The following is a 17,162-nucleotide window of genomic DNA, read 5'->3' on the forward strand; positions in this document are numbered from 1 at the left end:
CTGGGGAGGCGGAGCCAACCTGTTCCACCAGCCATTTTACCTCACAGGTTAATGAGAGGGTTCAAGAACCTTAGATCTGCAGTATGACCTGGAGAGGACAGGAGACCCACAAGGACCAAATATATCAGGGCACAGGGGTCTTTTATGAGACTGTTTCTCTAACCAAGGACCATGTATGGATATAACTTAGAACCCCTGCTTAGATGTAGCCCATGGTAGCTCAGTATCCAAGTGGGTACCCTAGTAAGGGGAACAGGGACTATTTCTGACATGAACTCAGTGGCTGGCTCATCCCCACCACCCCCCACCACCCCACCCCCCTGCCGAGAGAGGAGCAGCCTTGCTAGGCCACAGAGGAGGACATTGCAGCCAGTCCTGAAGAGACTTGATAAGCTAGGGTCAGATGGAAGGGGAGGAAGACCTCCTTATCAGTGGACTTGGAAAGGGGCAAGGAGGAGATGAGGGAGGTAGGGTGGGATTGGGAGGGAATGAGGGAGGGGCCTATGACTGGGATAGGAAGTAAATAACCTGTGATTAATATAAAAAAATAAAAATTATTAATTAAAAAAAGAACCTTAGAACTGTAATTGAGAAGACCCTCCATTTCTTTCTCGTTAAGCTGTTTGACCAGCGAAATTCTCCCATGTTTAAAAGTTTACACTTTGCATTCTTTTTTTCTAAATAACTTATTTTTATTTTACATACATTGGTGTTTGGCCTGCATGTGTGGAATAGGAGCTGCCATGTGGGTGCTGGGAAGTGAACTTGGGTCCTCTGAAAGAGCAGCCATCACTCCAGCCCTGCACTTGGTTCTTATGGCTGCTCTGCTGTGAGGAATGTGAGACAGTGGAGACCTTGGTGCATGACGGCATCATGGGATGCCATTGCTTGAGGTAAAGCAGCAGCCACAGCCACTCGTTGGTGCTGGCCCCATTCACTGCCAGTTCTAGGGCTGAGGTGGGGTGAAAGGGGCCTTTTCCTCATGCTTCACCCCACGTTACTGTCACAAGTCATGCTGCTACCCTGTTGCAATTTTGTGTTCTGTAACTGTCCTCTGCTCAGTAAAGTGCCACCTGGAGCCTAGCCATGTCACACTAGCTTGCAGAAGCTTTCCGTGGCTGCCCGAAGGCATGAGGCAGGTCCCACTGATTTGGTGCCTGTGCACTCTCTGCTCAGCACAGGCCAAACATTGGTGCTGTCTTGTGAACAGCTTCACTTTTTAGGAAGATTTTCATGATTTTATGTGTGTTCGTGCTCGGGTTTGCTTTGTGGGTGCACCACGTGCGCACCTCCAGAGGAGGAGGGCGTTAGAGCCCCTGAGCTGGTTACAGGGGTTGTGAGCCTCCTGGTGCGTGCTGCTCTGCAAGAGCAGGAAGTGCTGAGCTGCTCATCCGCCTTGAGCTCCAACGTCTTCACACAGTCCTTAGGCCCCTGTGTTGTGCTCTCCTGTGGCTGGAGCAAGCTACACCCTGTAACCTCCTTGGAGTATCACAGCAGTGTCACCAGCCTTTGCTGCTTAAGGGTGCACTTTTGCCCACTGTGGTGGAGCACGCCTTTAATCTCAGCACCCGGGAGGTGGAAGCAGGCCGATCTCTGTGAGTTTGAGGCCAGCCTGGTCTACATAACTTTAACTGTTCTGAAACTCAGCTTGTGTGTGTGTGTGCGCACACATGCACGCCTTCTACTTTTTCTTTGTTTTTGTGTTCTCAGTTATTGTTTGGTTGTTTATTTATGTATATATTCATTCAGCTTTGTTTTCTAGATAGAAAGAAGGTGTGGAGTTGGATAAATGGGGAGGTGGGGATCTTGGAGGAGAGGAGGAAGGGAAAACCATGACCATAATATATTGTATAAAAAAATTTAAATAAAAAAAAAATCTTGCTTTAGTAAGAGACGTACTGAGGGCACCAAAAGGGAAGCATTTTGAGTCAGCTGGAAATTGAGGGTCACCATAGTCAAGCCTATGAAGAAATGTCCGGTGTTTCAGATCCCCTCTTTGAATGTTGCTTACCCAGGTGTCCTTGTGGTGCTAACTTAGAGTGGTGACGGGTGTGAGTGGGAAGGAGTCCCTGCTATGAGAGGATTTGGTAATTCTGGGTGATTGGCAGGCAGATAGATGCTGTGGAGAAACACAGCAGCTTTAGGAATGGCTTAAGGAGGAAGGCAGCCAGTTCTCTCATCCTACTTTTATTCGCCTCCCTCTCTTCCTCCCAGTAACCGACAAGAGTGGCTCTTGTGGTCTGGAAAGTGGTTATCATCTAGCTGGCAAGTTCCTTATGACTGTGACCTGTTTTTTCTTTCCCTCCCTCCTGGCCTAGCCCTGACCATTCCTCTTATTCTTTAGGCTCTTTCCCAAAGCCCATGCTAGGCTGTGACTATTAACTGTGTACCCTCATCAGCTTACCCAGCAGAACATTTAGGATGAAAATGGGATGTCAAGAGCAGGCACAGCCAGAGGGACCTCAAGGTCCTGGATTTAACTGATCATCCTCTCTGCCATTCCCCATTCTCTCCCTGACTGCACTGCAGTTCCCTTCACACTGGGAGGGAGATTGGGAAAAGGCCAAGAGCCTGCAGCTGCAGAAGAGACAGAACAAATTGTCCACGATGTCCATCCACATGCCTGAGGGTGGCCTCAGCATTTCTCGTAGTCCACAGTCCTGGCATTATCTTGGTTGTCATTTCTCTGCAGAAAAGAACCTCAGTGTTCTTTTCACTGCTGTGCACATTAGACACCGTCGCCCTGAAACTGGTGGGTGAAGGCAGCCTCTTTGCCTCTTGTGCTCTCCCTCGTGTGGGCGCTGCCTGCTGCAGGGACAATCTTGGTCTGGGTTGACCTGGTGCACAGTTCAACAATTACACTATTTTAGCCGCTTCCCAGAGCTCCGTTTGGAGTGGAGGTGATAGCCGCTCTCAGAGGTGCTGCAGGGAGTAAGAGAGTCACCACATTTCACGTAAGGCTCTGCACAAAGCGTGCTCTCACCAAGTGGTCACTAAGATTCTTAGGGGTGTGGCAGCCAGAGGGCTGGGACATTACTAACACAGGTTCTGGAAGGTACAGACTTTCAGTGGAGTGGTGACCTAAAGACAGCAAGAACCCCTGACCTTTGATGGGCTGCATAAAACCAAATCCTGTGAAACCCTATGCGAAACACGTGTGTAAGTGAAGACTGATCAGCTTTTAAAAGATCCAAACATCAGAGATACATACTTTGGAAATTTCTAACAGGTACCTGAGCCATTTGAGGTCATATAGGTGGCTTCACAGAAGTGCAGCAGCCCCCTGAATCTTGTTCCTAAATGTGTGCGTGTGTGTGTTCATGCGTGCCTTCCTGCTGATGGAACCCAGGGCCCTGTGAGTGCTAAGTAAATGCCCTACCTCTGAATGGCTTGACGCATAGCTCTAAGTGGGGAAGGAGATAGCGGCTTTCGGCTCCGCTGCAGCGCTCTTCAGCAGGGACTGCTTGGGTATGTCAGCCCAGTCCCCACAGGCTGCCCGGAACAGACCCAGCCCAGAGCCCAGGCCTCTGGAGAGCCAGGCTCCTGCAGCTTGTCAGAACTCTAGATTTGGAAGGATTAATCTGTCTACTGTTGAAATGCTTAATTCCTTTTCTTGAGACATTTTTGGAAGGGTTTCTGCTTTTTTAATCTCCTGACTTCTTGTTTGTGACCAAGTTCAAATTCCAGAGAGAAACAGCCAATATGTGTGATTATTTCCTCTTGTACTAAAAGTGGAACTAAAAGAATGAACTTACTTCACAAGAAATAAATGTACCCTTTGGGCCTGAAACTAAAAGGAGGAGTGTGCAAAATCGCTCTGGCCCCAGTGCTGTTTGTGCAGTAATTAAACACTAACATGAAAAATGATGTCAGGGGAATGCATTCACAATTTTTTTTCATAAAGCCAAAAAAGGAAGAAAAGAATTTTTAAAAAGATATTTCCTCTTGTACTCTCCCTCGTGTGGGCGCTGTCTGCTGAAGGGATTACCCGGGGTCTGGGTTGACCTGGTGCACATTCTGGCTTCACAGTTCAATAATTACACTATTTTAACCACGTCTCTTCCCCGAGCTTCAGCTGGAGTGGGGGTGATAGATCCTCTCAGAGGTGCTGCAGGGAGAAAGTCACATTTCACACAGGGCTCCACACAGAGCGTGCTCTCGCCGGGTGGTCACTAAGAGTCTCAGGGACGTGGCAGTCGGAGGGCTGGGTACACTGTGCGGAAGGCACTGTCCTGTGTTCCCCAGTGTAGCTGGGTGGGGGGACCGGAGGGAGCTGTGTGGACCGTCACATCACCTTTGCTGTGCTCCTTAGGTGACCTCTTCAGTGTCCTGGACTTTCCATTCCTGTACTTCTACAGATTCCACGGCAGCTGCTGGGCCAGGTAACCTTGAGCCACGTAATGCGTGTTCTGTGCCGTTAGCTGTGTCTTCATTTCTGTGAAGCCCGGCGTAATTCCGGTAAACCGAGCGAGTTGTGGAAGCAAGGAGGGGCTGCGGCTTTCTGTCTCCAGCTGGTCATTACTGAACACTCATAGATGCTCAGTGCCAACCTGAGTCCAGCAGACCATGGTCTGTCGCAGTGCTTCAGCCACGACTATAGTTTTCAAGCTTGCTGAGGAGCTGGGCTTCCCCTGCCTTTTTCCCTCCACAACCCTCACACAGAACTTCAGTGTATAAAACTGATGAAGCCGACTCAGTTTGAGGGATGCTTGTGTCCTCTCAACTTTCATCCTGGCTCCCCTCTTGCTGCAGAATATGACCTGCAAAACCCCTGATGGACCTGAGTCTCAGAAGCACATGGTAGAAATGGGCAACTAGTAGATGCCGGGGCACCAAGATGGCCAGTAGTATCCGGCCTTGGGAAGGGCTCGGGGATTGGGACCCATCAGAGATGCACAGAGCTTCGTTGCCACCCTGCCCCACCGCTTGCAGACAGTCTCAAGTGGTGGCGGGTGGGAAGACTGGTGATGGTCTCAAGCCTGTGTCTCACCTTGGTGGAGAGAGGAGACCTGGGCCAAGCCCGGGGTGGGTGGCTGCTAACTTGGGTGACCACCTGGCAGATTCTCCAGGTTCTCCCAACTGCTCATGTGCTCCCCCATCGCCTCCCCAGCCTATAACACAACAATAATACCAACCAACACAGGGCTCCTGTATGACTCAAATTGTAATTCCTAAGCATCATGCCTGGCCCCGAACATGGTGGCCATTATTATACCTGCTCAGGTCAACTGTAACAAAAATCTCAAAACTGTTGATGTTGAATACTGGCTCTGCCAAGGAATCTTAAGAAGCAAGCTTTTAGCTTGTTGTTAACATGTTGAGGGATAATGGCCATATTTGTCTTACAGGCTTTTACACTAATTAATACAGGTGTATATTTAGAACAGTGCCTGTGCACAGTAAATACCCAGGAGGTGCTATTGTCATTTGTCAGAAAAACCAAACAAACCAACCTCACAACCACAAAGAAAACCCAGACTGTCCATTCCCACACAGAAAATTGTATCCATGGAGCAGTCTTTGTAGATAGGTAAAAAGTTGACATGTATGAGCTGGAGAGTTGGCTCAGCAGTTAAGAACATTTGTTGCCAAGGATCTGGTTTGAGTCCCAGTATCCACTTGGCATCCTACAACCATGTGTAACTCCAGTCTCATGGTGCACATGCATATACAGAAGGAAAACACCCATACACGTAAAATAATAAAAAAATAAATTGCAGACACGTCATGTTCTCTACCAGCATTGGGCCAGTGGGGAAATATTTTATAGACTTTCTGCATTTGAGCATCAGAATGATGATCTTTATCACTCTCACTCCTGTCAGCTCCCCTTGGCTCCTGTCAGTCTCACTAGCCTGGTCACTTCACGCCAAGCTTCCACGCTGTAACTCTTGCTGCCCGGGCCCCTGCAGTTGGTACCCCTTTGAGTATGATTACTTGGTAGTGTGGGCAAACGGGCTCTGCGGTGTGCTCAACGCCAGTCCGCTCATTTGGAACAGAACAGCACCTCACAGCTCACTGGTGTTGCCTTGTGGGAACACACTCTGGCTATGTTCCCTGCCATTGATTATTGACAACTTTCTCCTAATTCAACATATTAGATCAGTTTTTAAATTATTATTATAAAGAGCTGCAGACATTTGCTTAGCTCTCTGTATCATTTTACTCCACTGGCTTCAATACAAAGCTGACCTCTATAAAATATGCACAATTTCCCCAAATCATTTCAGTGGTTCCTCGGTGGCCGTATCTCAGGCTAGTGTCACCTTCAGGAGGTGCTGGGAAAGCTCAGAGGGCATCATGGTAACCTGAGGGGAAGGAGGTAGCCGTAACCCAGAGAGCCCTGAAACACATCTCTCTTTCTCCCAGGATTCTTCACTTTAGGGAGCCTCTCTCTGTTTTTCAGAGGGATATTCCCCATATCAAGGGGTAGAAGAGCTGAAAGGAGGAGCAAGATGAGGTAGTCACAGTATAGAAACTGTTTACAAACTAGCAAGTCAAGCAATGGGAGGGAAATGTTGGATGTCTCTAAACAGAGACTAGCTCGTCCTAGCTAAGCCTGTGCTGAGGGACAGGCCACACTCATGCCTCTCGGCTGGAGGTGGAAAGGAAAGGGCAGAGGACAAGGATGGAGCTTTGGGAGACTGGACACCCGTGACATTGGTTCTTGGCTGCAGGGGTGGAAGCCACCAAGAGGTAATTCAGAGTATTGGCTGCCTTGTTCTCCACCCTTAAAGACATGCACCCTAGAACATCCCACTCTGACCCACTAGTGACTGCTTTAGACTTGAGTGCTGTGACAAGTGTCTTAAGAGAAACAAGTTAAATGTCAAAGTATCTCCCTTGTCTCCTGGTCTGGAGTCGCCCAAGGTTGTCTGGTTCCCTTTTATTGGGCCAATGAGACTGATACTGTGGTGACGCAGGAGGGACTCAAAGTATAGAATAGACAGTAAAGGAGACATTAAATCACATGAAGTAGAATTTACCCCCAGGAACTCCAAAGATAAGTAGTAGCTACCCAGTATTGGTAGAGGTAAGCAATTTTACTGTGTAGGATGAAATGTTTGTTCACCAGGACTGACCACCCCACTCCCCCAAAGTCATGCCTCCAACAGGCAGCTCAAGGGGGTATCGCAGGGTCACAGCTACTACTAAGTCCTGGCCTGCCAGTAAGTTCCTTATACCCAGGAAGAGCAGAATTCTGCCAGGTGGGCAAGGTAAGCCTGGGTAGGAATTATTTGAGAAGAACAGCGCTGCTGTACTTAAGAAATAATTCTGGGAATATCTTTGCTGTGTAAATCTCCCATCTGCCCAAGTGGCCAGACATGCAGTCTTCTCTCTGTGTTCAAATTGGTCAGTGTGTAACCTGGGGCTGGGGCCTACAGGAGATTTAAGGATGATAGCATCTGTAAAATGCATAAGCCTAAGGTGCATATGACTGAGTAAAAACTTCCATGTGAGGCTAGCTTCTCCTTGAGCCCCACCCCACCCCTTTTTTCTTTTGTGAAGATTTTCTCCTGTTAATCTCTAAGTAAGCACGTTTTCCCTGGGAAGGCATATTAATTCTTTAACAGTGGCAGGATGCAGTGGAAGCGGTATTTGCTCATGAGGCAGAAGCATGAAATAGGAAGGGAGAGGCTGGAGCAGTCATGCTTCTGAGGTCTGCCCCGAGGATGCATTTCTTGTAACCAGGGTCCACCTCTTGATGGTCCTATTATCTCTCAATAATGCCTTCAAATGATGAGTCCATAATGGACTAATCCAGAGCCAGGGACCTCCTCAGAGAACCACTTCCAAAGCCCCTCCCCTAACACGACTGACATCTGCGACTGAGCCTTAGCACCTAAGCTTTTGAAGCAATACATGATATTTCAAACATAACAGTGCCCATCTGTGTATTTTTCTTCCATGGCTTAGCCAGAGTTCCAAGCCTGTCTCACCTCTGGCGAGATAACTCTCCTCTCTTTAGAAAAGTCTGTTAGGTTCTAGTTTCTAAACTGTCGTTTTTGTCCAGGGTACTAAAAAAATACAAATGCGATGGAAGTTGTGTGATGCTTAGAAGTTAGACATTGGTAAAGTGAGTGTGATGGCACATACCTGTAATCCCAGCTCCTTGGCAGAAGTGGTGGGAGGGTTTAGAGTTCCAGGCCAGCATGTGGCCGAGACCTTGTCCCGAGGCTGGGGCGTTTGAGGAGGCGTTGCCTGCCATGGCTGAAGGAAGGCAGCTTCACTGACCAAAGGCTGTTTCTCATTTCAGTGGAGTTTTAGGATTCCTCCTCATGCTCAGTGCAGTAAAGCTGAGAAGCGCCCTGGCCCCTGGGCAGTGTGCAGCCTGGATCTTCCTCGCTAAGGTAAGAGAGAGGGCCTGTAGGCGCAGGAAAGTCTCCCTCAGACACCCGTGTGCCAGACTGCTCAGACTGGGTTATTTAAAGTGGGGTCTTTAGGAAATCCTTTTTAGTGACACAGGCCTGGCCATATTCATACAGGTGATAATTTCTGAGACCTTCCACCTATTTTATCAGCAAGACATCATCACATTCCTACAAGGTGACTGAGAGTAGGCAGCTGAGCTCACCCCAAATGAGAGACTTTGGTCAACAGTTCTCCAGGGCACCCCTAGCCATTGGAAAGTAGACTAAGATGTGCCAGGAAGTTTGTCCTTCCCGGGAAGTATGAGGATGTCTCGAGCTTAACTGAGTTTTCCAAGAACACCCAGCCCGTCCAGTGAGCTGATAGAGGAAAACTGACTAACGGCCAGATAGAGGGACTTCCATGAGCCTTCAAGACAAGGGCTGCCACAGAATAGCTTTTGTGTGTCAGAGTGACCACGGCTGAAGCATAAGAGAGAGGTGGGTGGGCTGTAAGGGATCAGGAGCAGAAACGCAGCAGTGTAAAGTACCATGGTAACAGAAATGCTTGAGATGAGCTCTCCTGGTGCTTCTTCTCCCTCCTGCGTGGAAGGATCGGGGTGCAGGGGCTTCAGAGCTGCTTCTGAGGAGTGGGAGTTGATCTAGTGAAGCAGTTTTAGGAGTGTCTGCCTTCAGCCATCTATATTATTTCAGTTGCTTTTTTTTCCTCTGAAAATGAAATCGCACAGCAGTGATGTCACCCGTACTGTCTACAGCTAGTACTATTGTTTTCAGAAGAACGGGGAAACTGGCTGAGATCTTACGCATGAGAGAGAAAGGAAATTGAGAATCTCCAGAACAAGCAGGGAGCTGGAAAAACCCTGTCTGAGTCTCCATTTTCACGCTTCAGAAAAGAAACCAGAAGTGTTTGTTCTTGGTAGGGACAGAGTAAATTTGTGGTGTTCTGCTCCATTCCATTCTTTCATCTCAGTCAGTGTGATGGTTAAGCCAGAGCAGGCTGAGGGGAGCTGTGAAAATCAGCCTTGCTGCTTCCAGAAGATGCTTCCTCTGTTTGGGGCATTGTTAACTCGGGTGGTTATTTTGGTCATAAGTGAACAGGGGAAGCCAGTAGGTCCACTATTTTAAGTTTATAGACCTCATCAGAGCAAGCTATGAACAGTGGTGTTGCTGATGACCTAAGTAGTTTAGGAGGTCAGAGCATTGTGAGCTTCGTGGCCCTCTGCGTATCTCACACTAGATGCCTTCTGTGTTCAGGAACACACAAAAGAGTTAGAACAGACTGAAACATACCCACACATCCCTGGCAGTGGAGCCTGTTTGCACACATAAAGGATCCAGAGGAAAGTACAGGTCAAGGCAGCCATGAAAACTGGCTGAATTCAAATGCACTCTGCAGCCACAAAGAAGCAGACACAAGGTTTTCTGGCTCATAGTATTTGAACAAAAACCTCTGACTGGCCCTTGCCAGGATACCAGGTGACATGGTAAGTAGCAGTGGAGACAGCAGCGTCTGTACCTTTTATGACAGACAGATTTTACACTTGGTCTAGGAGGATCACTCAACAAGCAAAACAAACTACAAAATAAGATAGGTGGGAAAAGCTAGAACCCAGAGTTGCTACCACATATTATCGAAAAAGCACAGTATTCAACCAAAAATTACAGACGTTTAGAAAAGCAAATTGTGGTCTATGTGCAGGAAAAGAAAAGGCTCTGGATGTAGGAGTGAACCTACGGCAAAGCATTTCTTTGGAATGCTCAGAAATGGGTCTGCAGCTACGCAGAGTCAAAAGGAAGGCTCAGTGAATGCATAGTGTCAGTCATAGAGAATCTGAAAATAGTCAATTGAAAGTCCAGATTGAAAAGTATAACAGAGTCTTAATATCGGCTTTGATACATTGCTAGGTAGAGTCTTTCAGAGGCCCTCTGTGGTAGGCTCCTGTCCTGTTACTTGTTTTCTCCTACATCCAATGTCCATCCCATTTGTCTTTCTAAGTGAGGATTGGTCATCTTACCCCAAGTCCTCTTTCTTGTTTATCTTCTTTAGGTATATAGATTTCAGTATATTTATCCTATCTTATAGGTCTATATAAGTGAGTATATACCATGTGTGTCTTCTGCTTTTGGGACACCTCACTCAGGATGATTGTTTCTAGGTCCCACCATTTGCCTGAAAATTTAATGATTTCCTCATTTTTAATTGCTGAGTAGTATTCCATTGTGTAAAAGTACCACAATTTCTGTATCCATTCCTCAACTGAGGGACATCTGGGTTGTTCCCAGGTTATGGCTATTCGAATAAAGCTGCTACAAACATGGTTGAGCAAATGCCCTTATTGTGTACTTGAGCCTCTTTTGGATATATGCCTAGGAGTGGTATAGCTGGATCTTGAGGAAGTACTATTTCTATTTGTCTGAGAAAGCGCCGGATTGATTTCCAAAGTGGTTGTACAAGTTTGCATTCCCACCAGCAATGGAGGAGGGTTCCCTTTTCTCCGCATCCTCTCCAGCATGTTTTGTCACTTGAGTTTTTTATCTTAGCCATTCTGATGGGTGTAAGGTGAAATCTCAGGGTCGTTTTGATTTACATCTCCCAGAGTGCAGGGAATCATATGAAAGAAGGGGGTGTTAGTAAGACCTGAAGAGTACAGGAGCTCCACAAGGACCAAATATATCAGGGCACAGGGGTCTTTCATGAGACTGTTTCTCCAACCAAGGACCTTGTATGGATATAATCTAGAACCCCTGCTCGATATAGCCCATGGTAGCTCAGTGTCCAAATGAGTTCTCTAATAAGGGGAACAGGGACTATTTCTGACATGAACTTAATGCCGAGCTCTTCCACCCCTTACCCCTCACAAGGGAGGAGCAGCCTTGCTAGACCACAGAAGAGGATATTGCAGCCAGTCCTGAAGAGACTTGATAAGCTAGGGTCAGATGGAAGGGGAGAAGGCCCTCCCCTGTGAGTGGACTTGGAAAGGGGCAAGGAGAAGATGAGGGAGAGACGGTGGGATTGGGAGGGAATGTGGGAGGCGGCTATGGCTGGGACACAAAGTAAATAACCTGTGATTAATATAAAAATAAATAAAAAAAGAAAAGTATAACAGAAATGAGATTTCTGTGGAGGAAAATCAATACAATTAGTGAAAAAAAAAGCAAACAAACCTCAAAACCGAGCAAAAGACTGGAGACCAGAGGCAGCAAGAGGAGGCCACATTCCATATAATAAAGGAAAAAAAACCCATATGATAACTAGAAACTTAATATATAGCAAAATTGTCCTTCAAATGTGACAAGAAATAAAGACATTCCCAAATAAATAGAGACTGAGAGATGTGTTGCTAGTGGCAGTTTCAATAATTATATTAAATGTGAGTAGACTAAATACCCCTTTTACAGAAGTAGAGAGATGGCTCGGGGGTTGGGAGCACTGGCTGTTCTTGCAGAGGACCCAGGTTCTACTTGCAGCACTCATGGAGTGGGTTACAGTAACCTGTAACTGCAGTTCCAGGGGATCCAATACCCTTTTCTTCTGGCCTTTGTGGGCGCCACACACGAATGTGTGCTTATACATATTTTTAGGCTAAACACTCAAACACATCAAATAAAAATAGGTGAATCTTAAATAAATGCTCCCTTCAAAAGACAGAGGCTATCAGACTACATTTTTAAAATTCAAGACACAATGCCATACTGTCCCGCATAGATACACCTGGGATCAAAGATGCAGGTAGGCTGACGTTGAGGGTGCAGCAGAGCCAGACTCCTCATAAACTGCTGCTGAACAGTTATGCAGGCACTTTAGAAAACAGCTCGGTGCTTCCGAGAGGGCAAACTGAGTACCTTGCAGCACCTCTGTGCCCAAGAAAGGCCCAAGACGAATGAAAACACACATCCGACAAAAACCCTGCACGTGGGTGTTCATAGTAGCATTAATAATAAAGCCAGAACATGCAAATGGCATAAACGTTACTTTCCTGGTGGGTGGATAAACAAGGTATCATATGTAGTAGTACTATTAAACTATAAAAGAAATGAACTATTACTCTATGCTATGATATAGGTGAATCACACCTTACATTTCTGAGAGCTGAGTTTTGTGGCTTGTAAACCATCCCTAAGAGCTGTAAAGTGTGACACTCATATTCTGTTCTTTATAGTTTGACAGTTTGTGTATACTTTGCCTGTTTGACCAATGAGAGTCTCCTTTTCCTTTTTTTTTTTTTTTTTTTGTGTGTGTGTTTGTTTGTTTAACTCGAAGGAAAGGTTATAACTTCTTCTTCAGTAGTTACTTTCAGAAGAGGCATTTTTCAAATTGGTTCTTTTGGCGTAGTACTAATCATTAGGTGTGGAGGATTAGATTAGATGAACCAGTAAGGTTTGATGCAGCTTCAGTTCACCGGATAATCTGTCTTCCTTCCTCCGCACAGACACACACCTTTTCTATCACATATGAGCTCCGTGGTCCTTAGCATCCTTGAACCAGCTACCTATCCAAATGGACTGGCATTTGTAACATACCACAACTGTACTTGCCTTGTGATGTCATCATGACTGAACAGGTACCAGTGTTTTCAGAAAGTGACTCAGAAGGTCATTTTCTGGGTCCTCTGGTGCCAGGGGAGAATTTGGATTCCTAAAAAGAAAAAAAAACAACTTGGAGACCCAGGCAGAAAGGTCATTCAAGGGCCAAGATTCCTTGTTCCTGGCTTCAAAAAAAAAAAAAAAAAATCTTTCTTAGCCCTTGTTCAAGAGGTTGTAACATCAACATCGTCATTTCTCTGTCCTCTGCTTTTTTGTTTTTATTTTTTATTTGGAGACAGCCTGGCTGTGTACCCCCTGCCTGGCCTGGGGCCGCTGTGTACACAGCTGGCCTCAGACTCCCAGGGCCGCCAGCCTCTGCTCCTGAGTGTTGTTAGTAAGAATGTCACTGCCATGCTCGGCCTCAGTTCCATTTCTATCATTTTTCTCTCGTGGGATCTGAGAAATGTTTTAAGAGACAGAAAGCATTATAGTGCTTAGCAGCGTTTGGGGTGGGGGAATCTCTTCTTTTTGGTAAATTTGGACATGTGAAATCTAATACATTGGCAAATCTTGAGCTCTCTTCTCACTGGGAGTACAGAGGATTAAGTCACAAAAAGTGAATGGATTCAAAAGAACAGCAGTGAAGTGTGTGGGTTGTGTAAAGAGGGCCCAGCCTGAGTTTCTACCCTGAGTGGGGTTTCTCAGCAGATTTAAACCCTTGTGTGAGAACGCTGTCTGGATTGGATGCTGCCTTATCTCATGCTTATTCATTTCACATTGCTTGGGTTCTTGGAGTGATTGGAAAGAAGCAGCTGAGGTTTGAGTAAGTTTATAATCTGGACAAGGCAGGACAGGGTAGGCAGCCCCAGACAGTGCAGCAGCACACCATGCCCTTTCAGGGCTGCTCTGTGTACTGCTGGCTTCCTCTGAAGGGCCTGTCACTGCCAGAATTCTTGTCCTGAGGACAGCAGCAGCTTGTAAGACCAAGTCTGTCCTTTAATGGCCCTTAGGAAATACTTTTTCTATACTTTCTCTGTTTGTTTGATTGGTTGGTTACTTGGTTGGTTGATTGGTTGTTTGGCTTTTGGTTGGTTAGTTGGTTTGGGTTGATTGGTGGGTTGGTTGGTTGGTTGGTTGGCTTTTGGTTGCTTGATTGGCTTTTGGTTGGTTGGTTGATTGGTTGGTTGGTTAGTTGGTTGGTTTTAATTGATTGGCTGGTTGGCCTTTTTTTTTGGTATTATTAGGGATTGAACCCAGAGTCTACTGTTGAACTATATTCTTAACCCTCTTTTAAAAATGTTCAACTTTGGGGCCTATACCAGACATGATTCTTTTAATATTTGTGATTGATGTATCTATTTGCGAGTGTGTGCACATATGCATGAGTGTGTCCATGTGGAAGCCAAAGGACATCTTGTGGGAGTCAGTTCTTCTCTTCCACCAGGTGGGTCTCCGGGATTGACTGAGGTTATCAGGCTCATGGCAGCACCTTTACCCAGGAATTTCTCACTGGCCTTCTGGTTGGTTTTGATGGAGTTTACATTTCACATATGCAGCGCTCAGACTCTGTAAGAGTGAACATATATATACATACATACACACACACACATAGATATACATATATATACATGTATGTAAGGGATTTGTTAGTGTGTTTTACAGGCTGTGGTCTGAGTAGTTTAACAATACCTGTCTCCTGACAGAAAGGCCAAAAATGTAGTAGTTGGTCAGTCTACAAGACAGATTTATCAGCAGTCCCAGTCAAGTACCAGAGTCCAAGGGAGGTCCTAGAGAGCTGGCAATTTTCAGTCCGTAGTGGAATCCCAAAGAAGTAGGTCTCACACCAGCGAAGGAATGTGCCAAGTCATATAGACTTGGCGGTGAGAGTGAGGGCAAGCAGACGTTAATGTAAAATCTTGTCCTTCATGTGGGCTGCCACCACAAGGCATAGATTTAGGATGGATCTTCTGACATCAGATGACCTGCGTTTAGAGTGGGTCTCACACCTCAGATAAGCCAACCAAGAAAAATCCCTCACAAGTGTGCCCAGCTGCTCCGGTTTCAGTTAGTTTCAGATGTAGTAGGCAACCAAGATTAGCTGTCATGGACTTCTTCCTAGAGCCATGGAATGCCCGTCACCACCTGAGAGGGAACACACCCTTCCGTGAGGTAACCTCGCTATCCAGGTGGTGCATTTGGCTCTCTAAGTCCTTTTTTGTTCTAACTTCTTACCAGCCTGAAGCAGTTAGCAGTCCTATAAGATTTAAGCTGTAATAGGGGATATGATATAATATGAAGGCATATAGCTTCTCTTCCAATGGCTCCCTTTTTAAACACAATTCTACCATTACTCAGTGTTTCTTTGGAGAAATCTTTGGAGTTTGATGGACACATGGAGGAAGAAATGCGTTCACTGTGCTCAGTGCCTGTCTAAGGCCTAATATAACTCAGTCGATAAGGAAGAGACTGTTAGGCAATGGCACTAATCTGGGTAGCAAAGGAGTGGCTGACACTGGCTTCTGAAGGTCACGGTTGCCTGGGGAAGGTTGAAGAATGAATAGAAGGACCCCTATGGAGGGATGAGCATGTTGGAACTGTAAGTTTGATCAGAGGAAGAGACAGTGGAAACATAGGAAATTGAGCTGTAAAAGAAGCTGCTTTGTTGAGACAGTTGTGGACCTCTGGATGAGCGGATGTGGTGGTTTGAATGAAAATGGCCCTTGTTGGCTCATAAGGAGTGGCACTGTTAGGAGGTGTGGCCTTGTTGGAGGAAGAGTGTCCCTGGAGGTGGGCTTTGAGGTTTTAGAAGCCCTAACCAGGCCCAGTGTCAATCTCTTTCCTGCCACCTACAGATTCAGATGTAGAACTCTTGGCTCCTTCTCCAGCACCATGTATATTCTGTATACATGATAATGAACTAAACCTCCAAAGTGAAATCCAGCCCCAATTAAATGTTTTCCTCTATGAGTTCCTGTGGTCATGGTGTCTGTTCACAGCAACAGAACACTAAGACAAATGGTAAATTATGCTTGGACAGGTTAATGTGGAAATGGGGCTTAAGTTGATAGAACGAGCTTTAGGCATTCAGGTGGGAAGGAGATCAAAGCATCAATGGCAGGAATACAGAAAGATCGTTGCACCTGCCTGACAATTTGAATGAAAGTAAAGTTTAATCATTTAATATATACGATTGCTATGGAGCATAACAAAATAATTAGATAAAGAGTAGACCATGTTAGAAGAGATGAAGCAGGTAGTAATAGTTGTAAAACACCAGGAATGATGGATCAGAAGAGCGTGGACGTCTCCAAGGTTTGTAACTGGAGTCGTGAGACACCTGTGGTGTGACGCACAGAAGTGCTGATAGCAAGCCTGTAGGGAATGTAGACCTGGTGAAATCTATTCCAGCAGATGGGTGTGGCGACCAGACATCTAAATGGAGCTGCTTTGAGTTGGAGACCTGAAGTGAGAAGAGGATGAGAACTTAGATCATACATCAGAAGAGTGAAGGGATGGAAGAGCTCGTTAGGAGAGGAAAGATGTGGGAATAAAAAAACAGAGGCCAAACACTTAACTTGGGAGACACTCAAATGCTGGAAATCATAATGAGCAGCAGATAGAAGTAATGGCCAAGCAGTGGAAGGAGAGCCGGAAAGGATTCTAAGAAGTGCCACTAAGGGGTTGCAAAGAGCAGGTTGAAAAAAAATTAGAGCAAGGATATTGGTAGCCCTTGAGGAAGTAATAAAGGGCAGATGTGGAGTGAAGATGGATCAATACACTGAAGAGGAGAGGCTGTAAGTGGTCGTCCAGGGACTAATAGCCAGATGTCATGACAATACATATATTTTGGAAAAAGGAGTTTGGTGAAAGAATAAAGAAAGCCAGGTGCTAGACAGTGAGCAGGGCTTGGGAAGACTAGTGTTAACAGTCCTAGGGAAACCAGAAAGCCTTTTCCCTCCTGAGCTCTGACAGAGATCGTGGTAGGTAGGCTTCGGTCTCTGTGGTGAGATGTGTGGGGCAGAGGAACTGAGGCTTCTGAGGGAGAAAAGGAGATTGCTCACTTTTTTGACTTTGGTCACCGTTTACTGAACATTTTCTAATGAATGTTTATGCCCCTACAATCTGTAGTTTGAAATCCCAATCTCTAAGGTAATGGTCATAGGTGCAGCTCTGGGCACATGGTTAGATTATAAAGGCAGAGTCCTCAGGAGTGACAATAGTGGCATCATAAAGGAGGCTCCCGTCAGTAATGGTGGCTCATACCTTGAA

General features: G+C 46.1%; 1 protein-coding gene across 1 annotated transcript in view; it reads left to right on the plus strand.

The window, feature by feature from the left end:
• Window positions 1–17,162, plus strand: part of Tmem241 (transmembrane protein 241) — a 68,166-nt gene that overhangs the window by 13,713 nt on the left and 37,291 nt on the right. The window contains exons 4-5 of the mRNA XM_055625743.1: window positions 4,313–4,382; window positions 8,258–8,351. Of these exons, the coding sequence (XP_055481718.1) occupies window positions 4,313–4,382; window positions 8,258–8,351 (164 nt within the window). The remainder of the gene's footprint in view (window positions 1–4,312; window positions 4,383–8,257; window positions 8,352–17,162) is intronic.

Source organism: Psammomys obesus, unplaced genomic scaffold (assembly GCF_907164565.1).
Source record: "Psammomys obesus unplaced genomic scaffold, mPsaObe1.curated_primary_1811, whole genome shotgun sequence".
NCBI classification, from domain to species: Eukaryota; Metazoa; Chordata; class Mammalia; order Rodentia; family Muridae; genus Psammomys; species Psammomys obesus.